General features: G+C 36.7%; 1 protein-coding gene across 29 annotated transcripts in view; it reads left to right on the forward strand.

The window, feature by feature from the left end:
- NRXN1 (neurexin 1) overlaps positions 1-20,707 on the forward strand; it is a 670,738-nt gene that overhangs the window by 289,000 nt on the left and 361,031 nt on the right. For all 29 annotated transcript variants that reach the window (XM_015621249.2, XM_015621250.2, XM_015621265.2 and 26 more), the window contains one exon: positions 20,469-20,591. In XM_015621249.2, coding sequence (XP_015476735.1) covers positions 20,469-20,591 — 123 coding nt within the window. The remainder of the gene's footprint in view (positions 1-20,468; positions 20,592-20,707) is intronic.

Consider the following 20,707-nt stretch of genomic DNA (forward strand, 5'->3'; position numbering starts at 1 on the left):
GAGTTGCTAACATAAGGAAACCCCCCAGGAATAAAACCACAATATAACAGGTTTTCATTTTTTCATCTCTTTTGGATTAAATGATGTGTCAAAGATAAATTTACATGGTTTCTAGGTTTCATTTTAAGCAAGTTTTGGATCAAAGGAGAATCTGCAAACACAAATAAGCCTCCAATTAGAGGAGTGCAAAGAGGAGCAATGCATCTACTGGATTGGACTACCAGTTATAAGTTCTTGGTCTCATATAGAAGCAACATAACCTCTCTACAAAATATCCTTGGCATAAAATACTCTTAAGTAATTTTTCTTTACAGTTTGTTTATAGTGGTTCTGTTATTAGAAATGAACTTGGGTGATTAGTTCCATCTCCCTGTGGTGCTTGTGTGTACTGAGCAGGGTTTTGGGAGCTTTCAGTATGGTAAGTACTACAATGCTTTCTTATCTGCACTGGAGTTTTTCAGCAACCAGATGTTTCACAAACAATTTCTATATCCTAATTTTTAGATTATGGAGAATTATTGCTCTAAGCAGTCCTTAAAAATGCTTATTAGACAATATAATGGGGTTTAGTGGGACACAATTTGTTTCAAAACAACAGCATCCAGAACTGGAGTATTAAGTTGCTAAACACTGTGATAGTTGAGTGCCTCTCTTCTTTCCACCAAGAGCTGGACACAAATCAATCCTGATTTTAGGTCAATAGCAATAAATCTGGCTATCATGTTTGAAAAACCTTTTTTCCATTTCTTATTTCTGTTACTTAGAAATTATTCCTGTTAATATAACCTCAGTGTTGGCACTGAGAGTTATGTTATAACTAGCCTAGTAACAGAGTTAAGGGCAGGATGAAAGTATATGGTTTGAATTTGGAAAGACAATTTAAAAAAAAGTCCAAAAACTTAAGATGAACATCAACAAGCTTGAGAGAAGAAAAATGTTAATGTAAGCACCTTCTCCTGCTGTGAATTATAAGCCCAGGGAAGAAAATACTGCTCCTCTTCCTCCTCTCATTTTCTCCTGAAGCCTGTCTTCTGCTCACTGCAGATCAAATGAGCTAAGATTATGGCAGCAACTTTTAAGACACATGGTCATCCCTTCAACTTTAGCTGATGTCCTGTCTTGCAGAAGAGGTGGCATTTTGGGGTCTTCCTTGTTTGAAGGACAGAATTTTTTAAATTTTAAAATGTTAATCAGGTATCAGGTCACTACTGAACTTGTGTTTCATTAAAAATATGTGACATGCTAAATATTTTGTGCTAGGTTAGAAGATCAATATGGCCATAAAACCATACATCACTAGAAATTTTGTCTCGTGTCAGTCAGAAAATACTGTTGCTGAAATGTTGGGTTAGTACATCCTTAAATAACTTCATTGTGTTCTTCAGAGCTACAAGTAAATTGTCTGTCAGGCAATGAGTTAAAAGGTGCTTTTAAATTGCAGGTACATGTAGGTCAGTGCTGGGGCTGACAGCAGGAGAAAGGGAAAACCTTATTTGATGAACAGAAATAGCTGCTGTGGTTCCCATATTAGTGGTCATAGGATGAGGAACTAATTTTTAAGTAAGACTGCAGTGAACTCTGTTGTTTTAAATAATATGAATGTAAGCATTTTTTTGGCATTAAACATTCTGTAAAAAATAAGTTGATAGTTGTAGAGGTCTTTTACATTACATAGAGAATTAACAAACTAATCCTTAAAAATTGCATAAGAATAAATTATATTTAAAAACTAAATAAAAGCCCAACATATTTCTGTCTTTTGAAAAAATAAGTAATTGTTACCCTTTAATTCCAAACTATCAAGCATAAATTATAAATAACTGTGAATCCTGTTGAACTGACTGGGACTTCCCCCTTGTATTTCTTAGAGACAGAACTTTATTCCAATAAAATTTCAGTTGCAGTTCAGTAACAATTTCTGACTGACTTGTGAACAAAAATAGGTGAGCTATATTTTTCACTGCTGTAACCTTAAAGGCCACAATCTTGGCTTAAATTAAATTACTTTTATTTTTTATTTTAGTTTTAATGATTCCAAAATATTAGTATATGAAAAATCCACGTAGCTGTAAAGGCTGCTGGTTTTAATATTCGTTATATTTTTGTCACAGATGTCTGCAGTCTTAAACATGATTTCATCTTTTAGACAGTGAGGGTTTTTATTATTATTATTATTATTATTATTGTATTGCTATAATTTCTGGAAATTAATTTTCTATATACTTATATGAGTTAGCCAGGTAGGACTGTAAGGGTTTTTTTTTAAACCACTATATACCTCTAATAATATAAATTGGTAAATGGCTGGCTCTCATTTCCCAGTCTGATACTTTTGTTTAAAATGAAAAAATACAGGACACGTATTTTAATGGTTCTGTGAAAGATTGCTCAGCTTGTGGCCCAGAGTGCTGGGGAGATTTAGGTTAGTTTTCTAGTGTGCAGCTTTGCTTCTGTAGGCAATAACTCACAGTGCAATGACACTGAATTCAGTTATACTCAAATGTGGGACTGCCACAAGAAATGATTATGAATTGCAGGATGTCAGGGAACAGAGAGTTCCGTGGTAGTAAATGTGTACAATTCCCCAGGGAATGTGTGAAGCAGGTTTGCAAGCTGCATGTCCACCTTTATGAATTAGGGAGGGTTTCCTGGGCTTGGAAGGTTTTCTGTTTTTTCTTCCAGAGAAGTGCCCCTTCAGTGTTTGTATTTACATGCACCCCTTGTTCTTGTGTCTGTCTAGTTATTCACCCATTCCCCATATAATTTATTGTTCCTCTCATTTTATTTTCTCATGCTATTTCAATTCTCTGTTCTTCTCTATAGCCCTTAATCTTTTTTTCCTTGTTTTGAATGCTCATCCTTTTAAAATTTTCCTATTCTGCAGCTGTGCACATTACAGATGATTAAGTTATTCTATTTGGAAACATCTGTTACTGAGGCGTTTCTTTCTTGTCAAAGCATCCTACAAATCCAGGGTATGACAAGGGGATTTGTCAGATTATTGGTAAATAAGAGGAGAATTGTATCTATTAAAGAACGTTCAATTACGTTACATTTTCAATATGAACATTAATTTTAAGTAGCAGAAAATCTTACATAAAGACTATACATCTTTTTGAAAGCTCCTGCTTGTAAAACTGCATTTTATTGCAAAATCCAGAATCTTCAGCTGTGGTCTTATGGATATTCCTAAATCTACTGTGATAAGCAAATTGTTAATACATTTCTATGCATTAACTTCGTACTATCTCGTGAAAAGAATTATAAGAATATATTATTCTCTTTTTTGCTGTTATTGGCAGTAGAAAATCATTAAAACGATTCAATTTTGTAGCTCCCCCCAAAATGTAAGATTTTGTACTTGGCCTGTTTTCTTACAGAGTGCTTATGAAAAGCATGAATTTTGATCTTTCCCTCATTAAGTGTTGCTGACAGCCTGGCAAAAATATGCAAAAGAGTTTTACCATAGAGGACATCAGTCAGAAACTTCCTTCTGTTTGCAGCATAAAGTTTGAAATAATTATAAATAATTCTTTTAAAGCTTTGTCTATACTTTGCAGATTTAGAACAGAAAGTCATTTGATCCCTTTTCATTCTGCAATATCAGCTTAAAGGCCCCTTTTCATATAATTTCCTGAAAAACAGGGTCTGCTGCTATGCAACAAAACTGAAAACATACCTGGCTCTATTCAATCAAATTCTGATTACAATCTCCTAATTGCTAATAGCATGCAAAAAAAGGGAAGACTGCTGCTTTACTCAGAAGCTCTCACTGGAGCCCTCAGTACTCCATCCTGAAGCTGCATTAAGACCCTCCTGTCTTGTTCCAGGCACTATGTTTGGAACAAAGGTTGAAAACAGCTCAGCTCAGGAAGAATGTTCAGGTTTGAAAGCAGAAGAGCCTACCTGTATAAATATAATCAGGAGGGCTGGAGCCATTAAGGGATAGCACATCATTTACTCTGTACAGCCACAGAAGCCAGTTACAAGAGAGATGCCTCTAATTTCTCTTTCTCTGTTGAGTACAGGGTGGAAAGAAGTGAGGCTGCACAGGTTGTACCCTGTGAGCACAACATGTTCAATGGCTCACTGGGGCAGTGGCTGCAAAGCCATCCTCCTCCTCCTCCTGCAGTCTGCTTGCCCATCTGCTCTGGAGAAAAGCAGTGGCTGTCTCTTAAATGGTGTGAGGGTAAAGTGAACCAGCTGGGCCACTGCTGATCATTTTTCAAAAGTTCTCATACCATTCTTTGGTTTTTGTGTTGCAGACTTTCATCTGTCTCTAAAACAAAGCTGTCATTCAAAACTGTGTTTTTCTCTCTTCCTGCCTGCTGGTCCTGCTCTTACATTGTCCATTGCTTTGCTACCAGTGCAGAAGATTCAAGTATCTATATGATGAATTTAACTAAAGTGACCCATTAACAAAATTGTCCATTTTGAATTGCTGCAGTTTTCTGACACCTGTTGTAGAATAAAACAGGATGAGGGGGAGACAGGATGGTGCAGGGACAGTAGAAAAACAACCTCTAGTAGAAAGTGTACGTTGCTTTTTTCAGCAACACAGATTTATGCTATCCCAAAATGAATTCATCTGGCCTACATCTAAGCAACAACATCCTGGAAAAGTACGTGCTGTGTGCAGAAAGATCTCTCTTCTTGAGAGATGTGTGGAATGCTTAGGCTATATCAATTAGGGAAGTGATTTCAGACAAATGCAGGGAAATGTTGGAAAGGTTTCTGGGTAAACGTGCACTTTCAGTTCTGCACATCACAATTATTCTCTTCTGAAGTAGCCTTGTAAAACAAACTGGACATTGAACCTAGGAAATATCTGATCCCAAATTTTAGGGAGTTTCAAGAATGAGGAAAAGCCATTGAGTATCATGTAGAGAATACAAATTAGGAGATGACAGCTGACGGGATGCCATGTTTTTGGGCCATTCACATAAGGCAGTAAAGGTCTGAAATCCATTTCATGTTGTGGCATTTTGGGAAATTTCACATGGATTTAGTTTGGCTTGGTGGAGGACTCTGAGAAGACAACAATGAAGGCATATTGGACTTCCAAGAAAGAGTTCTCTCACTTAGTGACTGACTGAGAAAATCAGTCTTGTGAAACACTGACTTCTCATCTCAAGCCTATGTTTTGGTATACACAGGAATTTTGCAGGGATATGCTCAAGTTATGTAAAAAGCTTCCATTTTTACCTCTTCCTTATCCAGTTATAGTTGTTAAGAAATCTTGAACTAATAAAGAGCATAAGAAAACTTGAATCAACTAGCTTATTATGAAGAGATCTTGAGAAGAGCCTTGCACGTATAATTTGTCAAAGCCCCTGCCTGAACCTGCTTAGCTGGGGCTGGGAGACAATCATATTAGCAGCAAAAAAGCTCAAAGCTTCATTAAAGTGAAAATAAAGGCTTTATATATGCTGGGTGACCATTTAAGGGCCTATGATATTTACTTTCTCCCCGACAAAGCTTTCAGGGTTGGCTGCTGAGGGCTTTGCTCTATCGGTGCTTTCAGCCTACATGAAGAACAGCAAAGAAGTTTATTTCTGTGAATTCTACTTGTTCCTTATAAAACCTCCTCTATGTTTGCTCTTCCTTATCTAAGAGAGGAGAAAATTGCTATTAGTCTCCTGGCAGGCTGTCAGTAAAATATTATTTCAATTCTCTTACTAGAAAACATGCTTTCCTTTTTTGTGTGTATGCTTCTTTCCTGTCTTTTCATTCATCTTACTTTTGTCTTTTTAAGTCACACATTCTACCCATGGTACTTTAAAGCCATAGCTGATTTAACAGGGTCCTCACTAATCAAACATAAAATATCTGTGGCTTTCTCAAGGCACAGTGGTGTGCTCTGCAATAGCCACAGTAAGGCAACAGTAAAAGCTTAAACACAGGGCTATTTATGTAAATTTGAAAATTAGTTCCCCTAATTGGTGGTGAAAAATCATTAGTTTAACATTCAGGTAAAGACTTTTTTATCATTACCATTTAATATTTTCAGGAACTCCTTTAAGTTTGCTGAAAAGTACTAGACTTTCCATTTGCAATATTTCAGTGTATACTTTAATTTTTTGCTGTGCCAGATATAGATAATTGTCAGTTTGATGGATATATGGAGCTAGCTGAGTCAGGGCCGCAGTGTGGTTACGTATCAATGGGCTCTGAGATCTGGAATGCTGCCAAAGTTTCACAAGCAAAGCCCAAGGGAACAGCCTGAAGAGGACTGAAGCTGTTCCCTCTGATCCCTCAGCTCTGAAAGGGGAGCAGGGAGTGGGAGATCCTCTAAAACACTAAATATGACAAGAGGACTCTTGGAGGGTAGGAAAGCAGAGATTGCTGCAAGCATGCAGCCTCTCATTTTACCAACAGGGACAAAGCAGCCTCCAGGATGTGCTGGATCTGTAAGAATAGACTGCCTTGAATTAATAAATCCTGATTTATATGCAAGGAAGCTGTGCGTGTCTAGCTCATACTGGTCCTAACAAATCTTTCATAAAAGGACTTTTCAGAAGTAGACTAGGACTTTTAAATATTTTAATGGGAAGAAGCACTTGAAAGTACATTTTGCATGTATAGCAGGTCCTAAATTTCTCTTATTTTACTTTTATGTTTTCTTCCTTTAGCTTTTGAGAAGCAAGATGACTTAATCATATTTCAGGACTGGTGATTTAAATTATCCTCACAATTTTTTTCTGTGACAGAAAGTGGGTGTTACAGTCAAATCTTGCAGGGATAATAAGGAATCCTGCTCTAATCAGTAAAGCAAAGGAATTGAATAATATTTTCTTCTGGAGAAGAATATATAAAAGCTAATGTAATGTCATTCATACTAGTGAACTGGGCTGCCATGGCAGTCATTCCACAGTAAAGCTGTGCTCCCAAATGCTCTCACAGGAATCTCTGCTGACATATTCAGAAGTGATTGAGAGATGAAGATGAACACTGAGATGATATTATTTGCAAATGGAATGGGCTTATTTAACAAAATTAAATGAAATGCCATGTTTGAGGATTTTCTGAGGGGCTCCAAAATGCTGAATGACTGCACAGTAAAGTGGTAGGTGGAATTAAATAGCAATAAGCCCAAAATAATTCATGCTAGAAAAAAGAAACCTTAATTATGCGAGCACAGGGATGGAATGTGGTGGCACTGAGCTGGAGAAATTGTGCAGTCATTGTAAATAGCTCTTGTAAAACAGTTCAGTGCTCAGAAGTGACCAGAAATCCCAATGGATGGGTTAGAGTGGCTATGGGGAGAGGAGACAAGACCAGAAGTGAAAGCAGCATTATGTCATTATGCAGTTGTGGTTTATCTGCTTCCTGAACTCTCCATGTGTGTTCAGTTCCTTGTGATTAACTTAAATGGGGAAAATACAGGTCACTGTAACGGAGAGGATTACAACTATGGGTTAGCTTTCCTACATGGGGCAGCCAGGAATGGTAGGAAAAAAATTAAATACCTGAGAGAATATGAATGTATTTTTATAAATATATGATTATACAGCCACAAGAAGCAGCAGGAGGTTAATAAATTGATTTTTTAAATGAAATCGAAATAAATCAAGGACTTTCTAAGATAAGGCTGTTTTTTGCAGCTCCAGAAGTCCCAAACATGTCCATCACTGGAAGCTGTGACTGTTAGAGTAGTAATTACTACAGAGAAGTTCTGCTTCTCTGTGCTGCTCTTGAAAGCACAGTGCTGAACTGGCTGGTCTTATGTGCCATTACCCAGCTTAATTTGCAACTTCTTTCCCTAATTATTTCATCACTAGTTTATACCCTGTATTCAGAGCAACAGGAAATTGCTAGTGAAAGTAATCACAGACTCACAGAAACATTAGGCTGAAAAAAAAAATAAATCTATCATCAACTGGGTTGTATACAGTCATTCTAAACTTTGTAATCAGATTCCATGAAAATTAGAGTGTTAACACACAGATGGCAGCAGATGACACAAGGCAATATTTCAACAAATTCACAAAAAACCTTCTTGATTAACAGACAAATCAAGTCAAATTAGGGTAAGCCATTAATTAGGATGGCTGTTTTATATTCACTAGGCATTGTGAATAATTTTATTTTTTTTTAACTTAAGAGCTTTCTGGCCAGAAATTTTTGTCTGTAGCTCTTTAAAAAAGAAATTCATTGTTGGCATTCAGTATTAAGAAAAAATAACAGTAACTCAGCATTCGTGAGTTGATGATGTTTCTAAATTTATACACAGATTAAAAATGCCATCAGACTTCAAGTTAAAACACCTTTATTTGTTTTTTCCACTTTTGTTTCTAAGATATAATGCTCTTGAGAGGAACATTTATTAATATGTTTGCAGAAAACATTTATAAGTGCTTATAAATTAAAATTCTATGGAGAAACACTCCAGTCTCTCTATTGTAATACTAAAGTTTGAAGACTTACTTTATGGGAATGGAAAATTAGTTTTTAAAAAAAAAAAACAAAACCAAAAAAATCTCTGTAAAAAGATACTAAAATAATTAATAGTTCAGTTCAGAAAGCATTTAAATCTATTAAGTGAATAGGACTTTTTCCAAAAACAAAGCCACAGTGGTGCTGTGTTATTTCAAGAACTTTTCAAGGAAAACCAACCAAATTGCCATCTCTCTGCAGGAAGAGACTACTTTTCTGATCAGCACATCACAAGCTCACAGCTGTCATTCTGTCCTAATATACACTTGTAGGGAACTCATAGAATATGTGTGATTTTTTAATTTTTTTTTTTATTTTTAATAAAATGGACATGCATTTGGTAGGAAATAAGGGAAAGGGGGAACAATCTAAGAGAGTGAAATTGGAATGGGGTGTCTGGCTCTCACTAGCACAGCCAGTGAGCATTGCAGTAAGTCTGGCATATGTTGAGGGGAATTGCCAAGTTTCTGTCTGTCCCTCTCATATTAATAGATACTACTTCTAAATGATCAAAAAAAGTGCAGCTAATTTCAGTGAGAGTCAGATCTGATCCTATTTTTCAGCTTTTTCTTTTTCCAGGAGAGCCAAGCTGCTTAGGGAATGTTTGGCTCCCTCTTCTTCAATCAAAGAAAGGAGAAATGACAAGGGTGCCAAACTAAAATTTTGCATATATCAAAATTATTTTGATACATTTCTATATTTGTTCTGCTGGAAGTCTGGAATAAACCCCTGGTAAGGAATTAACTTACTCTTTCAGCACTAAGACCAGTGAAATCTGATTATAGACAGTAGAGAACAGCACATGGGCATAGAGCTTTTGTCCTTTCCATATGTAGCACACTTATTTCCACTTATTGGCATAAACACAAGTTCACAGAATCTGTTTCCTGAGTCATCTGTGGCATTTTGATGGCCCATCCTTTATAGCATCTGCAAAAACCTGTAAGTATGTATTAGTTTTAGCTCCATGGCTGTTTCAGAAAGGTGGCTCTTTTATCCCTGCTTCGCTTCTCTGCAGCAAGGCCTCGTTTTCTAAGTTCAGCCTTGATGAAGGAGCCTGGCAAGCTCTCAGCTACATTATTCTCCATTAATGTTATAAGAACAGTAATTCATTTCTCAATGTGCTTTTTTTGAAGAGCTGATAACATTAAAAACATCTACCCAGTGCATGTCACTGATGAGCACTTATATTAAAAGCACTTACTCTGTATCTAGCACATTTTGCATTTATGTCTATTAAAATGCATGAAACATCTATCATAACATTTTAAGCACTCAGTAGCTTATTACTGGAACCACATAAATGCTTCCTTATTATCTCTTCTTGACAATAACTTTAATGAATTATATTCAGGTAGCTGTTGAAATTTCCCTCCAAGCACATTACTTTTTTCGGATGACATGTCAAGAGGTTAACTTATGCTCCCTTCCAGCTGATTTCTAGGCCTCAATCCATCAGACAAGTCACTTCAAAGGAGATATTGCTCTGTTGAGCTGAGACATCAAGATAAAGTTGGCTTTCTGAGATGCAGTCCCCTTTGGGAAGTTTGCAAGGAATTCTTCAGCAGTTATTTGTCTAGGCAGTCTTGAAGCAACAAGACACAAGACGAAGACCAAGACATGGAATGAGAAAAAGCAATTAAAGAAAAAAAGGGAGCTGTGGTTCATGTAGCTTATACTAATTCTTTGGTATTATTTCTCATTCATTTTATATTCTGTGAGATTTTCCTCCAGGGAGTGAAGTGCATCTATGTAGAAATAAAATTTCCTTAGTTAAAAGTTCCTCTCTGTCTCTGCACATTAAGCTTTTCTCACTAGTAGTAAAATCTGTCTGGAAAAGAAAGCTCAAATAGGTAAGTCAACAATTCCATCTTTCACTTACATGCCATGAACTGTTTATATATGACTTGTGGAAATTGGATCAGAAGTGAAAAATAACAATCGTGCTCCCTGCCATTTAAGGAGTCACAGTTTTACCAAAATTTAAGCGCTGTAATTGTTGACTATTGGTGCAAATTACCTGCTGAATTTTCATTGTGGTTACTGATATCCTTTGAACTGTCTCTGCAGTTTTCCCTGTGTAACATTTCAGCAGCTTGAAAGCAAGTCTGCTGTTTCCTAGGAGGAAACAACCACACCATTTGCTCTGGGGGGAAGAAGTATTCTTGCATCTCCAGCTAACAGGAGACAGCTGACACCATCACTGACATGATACAAGACACTTGGGAGCTCAGCTGATGGGCTAATTGGCTGTGAATAAGAGCAGCACTGCGGCTGAAAGTCAGCAACACGGATTCTTGATTCCCTAAAATTGCATAAATCAAGATACAGAGCACACCTTAAGAAAGTGCAAGTAGGCACTTCTGTCAAGAAGCTCACTTGTTTTGTTAAATAAAAAATTGTCACTTGCTGATGCTGAGCACAATCCTAAAGTGATGATAAATGGCACAAGAGCATTGGAGAGATTCTCCCCATGTTAAAAACAATTCCATAAACTAAAGCTACGCTTTTCTACTCGGGCATGCAAGAGTATACCCATCAAAGTCAGTGGAGACTGATCATAGAACAGGCATCAACCTTTGGATTCATCCATCTGTAATTTCTGAAAACTGAAATGTCTGTTTTAGTCTCCTTCCTTGACTCCTGTCTGCCTAGAAGTATCCAAGAATAAGCAGTGTCAATAAATTGTGCTTTTTGTTCCATGGTGGTTATAAAAATATTTTAAAACAGTTAAATAATCAATAATAATAAACCTTTAAATATTATTCTCATTATTCTTAATTAGGCAAAATGTTATAATTCAGCATTTAAATTACAAAAAAAAGCCACAAAAAACCCCAAATAAAGGATATGAGTGTGAGATTTAGTTGTAACTATTTTATAACAACCGGTTTTGGGATGAAGACACCTGTAAATTAAGAGGAGCCTATTCTTAAAATAAAGTCACAGTCCAAATTATCTTCCTTTCAATGCCAGCTAGTTTCCAATCTGCTTATTCTTAAGAACATTGTGCAAGATATAAGGGTAAAAATAAATATTTGAATGTTTTGGATTTTTTTCTGTTATGTTAATTTAACTAAACATAAAGATAATTTTTTTTTTCTATAACAAGGTAAATTATAAGCATATATATAAGCATACTTAAGTTGTGCTTACTTATATTTTAAAATGTAACGAGTTTTGACAGCTATGGTTTTGATATAAATGGGCACAGTCAATATCACTGTCAGAAAGGCTAGTGTGTCAAAGCTTTTTTTTCCTGTTGTCATTTATAAACTAGCCAATGTAAAACAAATATTCCAGTTCTCTCTGTGCAAAAAAAAAAAAAATACAATCAAATGTGTGCCTACTTTTTCTACAAAGATTGCTGTAAGTTAGGTTATTTTTACATCAGTGGGTTTAAGTGCAAAGAGGTAGCACAGGTTCTTTAGGCTCCTAAGGGTAGACTTGGAGATCAGCTGCATCTTTGTCTCAGTATTTTTGTTTATTTGTTTATCAGCTGAATGACAGTGATTAAGGTGCAGATTATCTTTAGATAGCCATATTATTGTGAAATCCTTCTCCCAAGTCAGAATTCCTCCAGATCTCTTGGGATCAGAGGAGACAGCAAAATTCCCCTGGAAACTGAGGATACTTTATTTGAACAGTAACTTGTAGAGATGATGTCCAAGGAAATGGAAATTATCAGCTGTAGTAGATTTCTTTTCTTGGAAAACAGAGGAATGTTCTTTCTGCTCCTAGAAATCCACAACAGGGAAATGTATATTTATTTCTGCCTCTGTGTTTTTTAAGGTTTGGGTCTTTTGTTTTGGTAGTCAAGACCAGAATAATGAGTCTGCTGAGGTAAAAATCGAACTCCTCTTGGTAAAGGAGAAACTTAACTTGAATTTATCTTAGAATTGCTGCTTCCCCCTGCTTTGAGCCACATCTCACAAATCAGTAGTATTGATAAAACTCTTAATTTATACAGAATTAATGAATATTAGAGATTCTGTCTGCTATTAATGTCATATCCAATCAGTGAATATTTACTTTTGAAAAAAGCTGATTTTCAAGATTGCTTAAAATTGGGGGTTAATGTTAGTTTTAGTACTATTTTACATAGGAGTTCCCAAGTTCCCCCATCTGTTCTCATGACTTTCAATCCTATTCTTTTGATAGAGGGGGAAACAGTAAATGCTAATAACTCCAAATGAATTAGCCATTCTTTTCTCAAGCAGTTTTACAAATTTTTTGTTAAATAAGACCTAAAAAGAATTTTCCATTGAAACAAGCTTTCAGAGTTAGAAAGCTGTACTGCAAAAATCCTGCATGAGAGAATTTCAGTCTTTTAAAGGGATTAAAATTTCCTATTTTCTTTTTCATGTAATGTGCAGGCTTATGGTGGATGATATTTGAAAAAAAATGTAATCAAATGGGAGAGAAGGCTTGTGAAATGGCTGCTTTCCTAATGTACAGCTGTAGCTTTGGTGCAATGAAGTCAAAGGTATTGACTTGAAAGTGTTTGTGTTAAGTTTGACTTAAAATGCTCAAACACATTCAGCTTAAAATTTGTGAAATTTTTCATTATAGCAGCCATGTCAAGTTAATGTGAAAACAGATTAATATTTACTAAAGCCATGCAAGTGGCTTGTGGAAGTGAGTGTGCTGAATGCCAACTCACACTGATAAGTCTTGAGTGAATTTTCAAAAGTTAGCCTGATTCAAGGCAGGGTATGACCTGACAGTGTGATTGTAAAGCTGCACAATCTTTGTAAGTGCACATTTCTTTACCTGCAGTAAATACAAAGGAAATAATATTGCACTCAACTTTTTTTTAGCATAGAATTTCCATGTATTGAAAGCTCACCTCACCTGCAGCAAAGTCAATTGTCAGGTTCACCGTGGTTTCTGAAAATGTGTCTCAGAGCGTTCAGCAGTGAGCTGACAAAGCAACAACCACATTTTTCAAGCTCATTGACTTTGATTTAGTTCAGGGCCTTGGGGTAGATTCATACAACCTTTGGCACATTTCCTGATATTCATGATCCTCAGAGAACGAACGGTGTGAAAGAGAAACTGCACTCTTGTTAAAAATGTAGAGATCTAGCTGACTTTTGGGTTCAGCTACTTCTAAAAAATCCTTTTCTTTCATTATTTCCAAGAAACAAGAAAATTACATGTCCTTAGGGCTGTTTGCATTTCACTTGCTTAGACAGATGAGTTACAAAACTAAAATAAAATGCAACTGATTTTAAGCCATAAATGTTTTAAGTTATACATTGAGAGACATCTCTAGGATGGGTCAGACATTTCATAATGCAGTAACAGAATCATTTTTATCCTGTCATGTGCTCTGAGTTCACAGAAAGTTGTAAGTGAAACTTCAAAACTGGGGTTTTTTTCCAGGAAATACAGTTCAAATTATGTAGGCTCAATTATAGACCAGTAAGGCACAATTTTGAGAGCATGTGTCTGTCTTCTACTTATCTTTTGGTCTAGCAGGGAGGTCTAGAGGCCAAGACTTGCAGGTCTAAAGTTTACTGCTCTCTGATGTTGTCCTTTCTTTCTCCATCTTGCTGAAACTGAGTACTGGTGCTATTTGTAGAGAACAGTCTTTCACAAGACAGTGGTTCAGCAGAAACACCTTTCTTGGCAGAATCCTTAGATTTAATTTAGTCCAATAGATCTGCCTGTGTTCTGCCTTCCCACCTGGATCCACTGGCTCTGTTTAGACATCAGCTGTGTCACAGTGAATATCTCACAGCTTAAAAGAAATAAGTGGATGAGTATGTGTGATATTGCACCCTAAATTAAACATTTTCCAAAAGAAGGACAAAGCTGGGAGGAAGAAAATGCACAGCAACTCAGACCATGGTCAGGGAAGCAAATGTAGAGAAAAGAGAGAAAAGAACCAGACAAATGAAAATTCTGTGCCCTCAGAGCTGGATATGATTCCAGCCTGATTCCTGGATTTGTTGTTTTTATATCCTTCCATGGATTTTTCTTCCCCAGTGAATTCACTGTGTATGCTGTTTCTCCTTGCTAGTGAACTAGATCAATATTAAATGCAGTCTGTATGCAGCTTGGCCGTGTAGGGGAAGCCAGTAGAATTTTCAAAGGTATCTTGTTTAGCTTTCTGCATTTCTGTATGAGAAATATAGATATGCCTCGATGGAAATATTTAATATTATATTCCTGTTATTTTAAAGAATATTAGCAAATCTATTCTACAGCTGGAATGAAGGCTGATGGATAATATTAGCAGCTCAAATCTCCTTCCTTTTAATTTCTGAAATGTCAAATTTTGATAAAAAAAGGGGGATAAAAATACACATAACTGCCAATGCATTACCCAAATTGCCAAAAGCAATTTTGCCTATAATAAAACTATTGTGGGCTGAAGCATTTGGATCAAGCAATGCAAGATTGATATGTTTTTCTTGATACAATTCAGTGAATGTGCTATTCTTGTGGAATTTTCCATACGAGTCTGTTGGGGAGAACATACAGTGGACAAAATTTCTTTGACTTGTAATTAGATTTTCTTTCAAGTAATCCTATCAATTAGCTGTAAATGATAACCTGATGCACATTTCTGATATGCAAAAGGCAATGTAATTTTTCTGTTGGCAAGAAACACGTTTAGCCAGGGAATTTTGGGACGTTACAGGCACAGTCATTTAAAATACAGCTGATTCACTATATTAATTGACTTTTTAAGATCAGCTGTGCTAATGAGTGTTTTGGAAGACAAGCAACGTTTCTGCAGCCAGCCACAGAAAGGATAGTGAAGGTTAAGATGCCTTACCCTGTATGTCTTGTATTTCTGTGTCTTGCTCTGGAGGAATCCTGAACTTTTTGTGCTGCAGCCTGGTGTGTAATGCAGGAGCCTTGTGAGGTTTGCACAGTGACTGTGAGTCTGGCTGAGTGCTGGAACAGCAGCCTAGATTAGAGGTGTGCTAAATTTACTCTGGAAAGCAGGATAACTGAGATGGCACAAAGTCCTCTTGTTCTGCACCAGGTATTTACAATAACACTCTTAGGTGTCTCAAAGCCATGCATCTGTCTATACATAGCAAGGTGAATCATAAAATATTTATTATTTCAGCTGAAATTTTGACAATGCTGACTTAAAGTAACTTTCTCTATTAACTAAATTAATCTCAGGGTTTTGTCTTCTTGTCCAAATGTCTTTTTGTCTAAATGCCACCTGATACTGATGGCTGTAGTATGCACAGTTTTCTATTAGCAAACCAGGCTGAAACCACTAATCTTTCTTATTCTGACTGATAAATAAATATCAGTGATTTGTCTGTGTCTGGCTTGGATTTCACTGGCTAGTACAGCATTCATTGAACCACCCAGCCTCCCTTGCTAGTCTCTTTTTGTAGTGTGTCTTTCTATATTTCATGTTCCATATCTATTTTGATGGCAGAATTGAATGCACCAAGCATTTTGGTATATGCTTTAGTGGTAGAGGTGGATGGCATTGTGTGAAACAAATTCAGACAACTCATTTTGAACCTGTTTTGGTACAATGTAAGAGCTAGTATCTTCTTTCAAAATCATCAGTTCTGTTCAAGTAGTTGGTTAAAAATAAAGTGCCACGGGATAAATATCTGTAAGAGGAAAAAATTGTGCATATTAAAGTTAAGTGACTGATTTGCTGGAATTCAGCAAATCTTGCAAATTCAGCACTTGAATTAGGCTGGATAAACTCCTCACAAGGTAGTAAAAAGAATAGGAGTATCCAGAGAGCATTTAGAATATTCAGTGTGCTGCAAATGAGATTTTTTTTATTTTTTTTTCTTTGGGAGGTTCACACTTTTTTCCTTTAACTTTGAAAGGACTGTTCCAGGAGGTGCTGACAAGACAGTAAGCTCAGCTTTGGATGCTAAGTAAACATATAACTGGGAATGTTTGGGGCTTTATATGTCCTAGTTCTTAATGAATTACACCACCAAGATTTGTACCTGTATTGATTGACTGCATAGTCTGCATTTTGCTTTGTAAAAAGGTGTTTGTACAAGCAATTATCTGCTTTTAAATGGATGTGGAAATTTTACTGGTATGATGGACTCTGAGCAAACTTTGGTAGCCATAAAAGTGCCAATGCTTCTTTTATTTGGTACTATCCATTTTCTCTAAGGATACATAAAATCTGGTAGTTATTTAAGCCTTTAAAATAGGAAAAGAGCTGAATATAGATGTTGATAATAAATTTCATACTTAAGGAAGAGATACTTAGTGGATTTTTTTCCCAGTTTGTATCTTGTCTCAGAAGGAAAAGGTTTATAATTAAGGTTTTAGTATCTCAGAGAATCAGTAGCTCAGAAAGTGAGCCAGTGTGAAGCAAAATAACTGTGTCCTGTCTAGAAAGAGACAGATAAGTTCCAGGGGAAGGACAGTATGGGAAATAAAAGGGAGGGACATAAACTTGAAAAAATAGTATCAGTCCATGTAAAACAAAATTTTACATATATAAAGCAATTTATTTTTTTTTAAAGCCCAGAACACCCCTTGCATCTTGCCAAAAACACGAGGCAATATGCCAATTCTTATTTAAATACACTTATTTAGGAGCACTTTCTGCTGGCATGATTTAAATGAAGTTAGATCAGTGTAAAGTCAGAATAAGACTGGAGAGACAATAATTAAGTAGATAAAAACTTATAGTAGATTCACCATAAAAATGATAACCTGGGCAGAAGAAGACTCTGTGCCATTATGATCTCAATATTATGTTTAAATTAATTTCAGGTCAGTATATTTGAAAGTCAGTGAGGAAAATGCTAACATGAATGATGTTTCAGGTTGACCAATGCCATTTAATAAGGTGTTTTAAGAGTTTTCTTCTGCAGTTCTGGTAGTCTTGTGGTATCAAGGAATTCCTACATGCTTTTGTGTTTAAGTATTTAGACAATTTTCTCCTAAATACCCTGCTCACAAACATATTTTCTGCTTTTCTGTGTGAAAGCACATCCTTGGCCAAGCACTGCATTAGCACAGGAATGGTGAGCATCCATCCTTTCTCTTCAGCTGCCATGGGAAACTGTTGTACTTTGCAGAGATGCAGCATGATGGAACAGGTCTGATGGAACATACACAACCCCTGGGCCCTGGACCTTGCTGTTTTGTAGTTTCTTGTACTCTCACTGACAAATCAAAAGCCCTTTTTCTCTGTTAGAGACCAGCCCCAGGAAAGAAAGGTCTTTTTTCTATGCAAGTGGATAGTTTCTCCAAGGCCAGAACTCTTTTCAGGGCACTGCTCACATAGTGTGTCACACCCAGGTTTGTCCTTTTTAAACCCCTTTTGCCAGGGGTTCTCTCAATCCTCTTTTGGATTGTGTGCTGTGGGAACAGGCAGCTTTCATGGAGTTCTGACCTGATTTTTTTTTTACTCAGGGTACTCTTGCAAGGAAAATAGGCTGATGCAAAGGAAAACACACATTTAATTTTACAGCAGGAAGTGTTTGTAAGTCCCCAGCCATTAAAATAGAATAGATAGATTTGCCAGTAAATGTGAGCAGCCAAGTTGGATTTGATATTAATATACACTGAGGCACCTTTACGCAAAAGGGACACTACAGAGGGTTGTTAATGTGAGAGTAAATTAAAATTGCATATGCTTTTAGGTCTTTTAGAGATCTGAAGCAAGATAATGGAAACTAAGTGGTTCAACTACTTTAAAAATTAAAAAAAAATAAAAGGAGGTTGGACTAGCAAATAAACATGAATATGTTTACAATAATATTAAATGGTGTAAGCCCAGACAGTCTTATTGACTCTCACTAAGATTTTGCTCTTGTTTTATTTTTTATAAACCCATCTGTTGTCTCCAAATCTAAGTTGTTTCCATTGAAATGCCTAAAAGAAATTGCTTAAAGTTTTAGTCACTGCATCTATACCAGCACATTCAGAGACAATATTATTCACTTCAGTTTTATGCAAAACTGGTCTTTCTCTTGTCAAAGAAAGCAAATATTTAATGAACAGAATGATTTAGGTAGTTGACCCCAATCATCTGCTTTGGCTGGGTTTGAACACTTTTCCTATGTTGGTGTCAATACAGAGACACAGAGAAACAGTGTTATGAGACTCTCACTGCCTTTGCTTTGCATTTCTGTTCCTGGAGATGCCTTGGCATGCCTGAAATACCAAAGGTTGCATATAAAAGCATGGCAGTAAACCAGAAGCAATTTAAAAAATGCTGACAGAAGATGGAAAATATCTGAAGTGAAAACTGTCCAATATGCTGAACAGCTACATCAAGCTCTTAGTGTCCTTTCCCTTCTGTGCAGTTCTGAAGTCAGAGAGGCTTTGATTTTAGGTTTTGATTTTATTAACAGATCTCACCAATCACAGTTAGCCTATGCTGGATGGAAAAGAATCCTAAGAGAAAAGTAGGAGAGTTTCAGAGCTAGTTGTGTGTCCCTTTCAGAGCAAGACTGACACATGGGATAGAGTCACCTGGAAGGGCACAGTGGGGGTAAGGGTCTGACTCAGGGTAACCCTAATGTTTCTATGTCAAAAGTTATTTTATAATGTGTCTTTTACAGAATCACAGGATGGGTCAGGTTGGAAAGCACCACAGTGGGGCATCTGGTGCAACCTCCCTGCTCAAGCAGTTTCATCCCAGAGCACATGGCACAGGAGAGTGTCCAGATGGTTCTTGAATATCCCCAGCCTATCTGGGTAGCCTGTTCCAGTGCTCTGTCACCTGCACAGAAAGGAACTTCTTCTTTATGTTCAGGGGGAACTTCCTGAGCCTCAATTCCTGCCCGTTGCCTCTTGTCCCTTTGCCCGGCACCGCCGAGCAGAGCCTGGTCCATCCTGGGAGCCCTCCCTGCAGACACTGACAGACATTGATGAGGTTCCCTCTCAAGTGTCTCTTCTCCAGGCTGAACAGACCCAGTCCTTCATCCTTGCCTCATGCAAGAGACACGCTCCTGTCCCTTGATCATTTTTGTAGCTGTCCTCTGGACCAGCTCCTGGAGCTCTGTGTCTGTCTTGGAGGAGTCCAGAATTTAATTGACAAATTTTAGTTATTGGCAGCTTTTATTCTGCCACAGGAATTGACAAACAGGCCAGGGAGTTCTCTGTTTTACAAGAATGTAGTTTGTTTATTGCAGATTAGCTTTGCCTTTTGGACTGTCACCACATGAGTTTTGATCCATTGGTTCAGCACTTGGTCTATCATCTATTCATATCAATGACAGGACAAAGCCAGGGTTTTTCTTTCTCTCACTTCTTCTTCAACCATGCAAGGTACAATTTCCATAATCCTTTTCTTATGAGAAATCTTTTCCTGAACATTAAAGGTATCCTTTTTACTAGGTTTGTGAATACTTTGCTTATCATGAGTGCATTGTGCTATACACAGAATTTGCATCAAAAGTGTTTGCTGTACTGCTGACAAAAATAGCAGATTTAAGGAAAAACCATATGCATTTAAAGGAAAAGGAAAGTATGGTTTGAAGATTCTCTAACAGCAGAAGGTACTGAATATGAATATTAGCAAGTCATCTAGATCAGGTAATAGATGATGCTCTGAGAAGTCCTGATAAACAGAAGCTAAGCAAACACAGATGTGGAGACAGATTAAGAAAAATATAACACACATGCACACACATTTACCACTTTTTATTTCCCACCAAATTATTTTTAATAAAGGAGCAAAAATCCAGTCTTGTAAATCCATACTTGAAGTTATTTGGGTTCAGTAATCCCATTTCTTAAAGGCCTGTATGAGATTGAAAAGTGAATAATTAAATCCATGTTGACTGTGCCTATTTATGAAAACCTGGCGCATATACAGTGTGTTTGCATAGTTAAATAGGCATTAGAAATGTTTTAATGTAGTAGCTCTATAGTACACAGTATTTAGTAGCTCTATATTTTGCTTATACTTGGTAATTTTCTTGCTTGTTGTGACTTTTGGTGAGTTTTAACATTTGCCCAGCCAGTCTCTCTGTTTCTCTCTTTCTCTGTGAGGTTCACATGTAAACTGCTTTAAAGATTGCATAATGACTGTTTGGCATATCCTACAGGCAAAGGCCCAGAAACCCTTTTTGCTGGCTATAACCTCAATGATAATGAGTGGCACACAGTGCGTGTGGTGCGGCGAGGAAAAGGTTTAAAGTTAATGGTGGATGACCAGCAGGCTGTGACAGGTACTGTGGCATTGTGATTCCATGATTCCACGTTGCTGGGGGGAAACACAAAACAAAACAAAACAAAAACAAAAAAAACCCCAAAACTTTTACAGAATATTACTTTATCTGAAAGA

The sequence above is a fragment of the Parus major genome, chromosome 3, assembly GCF_001522545.3.
Source record: "Parus major isolate Abel chromosome 3, Parus_major1.1, whole genome shotgun sequence".
NCBI lineage: Eukaryota > Metazoa > Chordata > Aves > Passeriformes > Paridae > Parus > Parus major.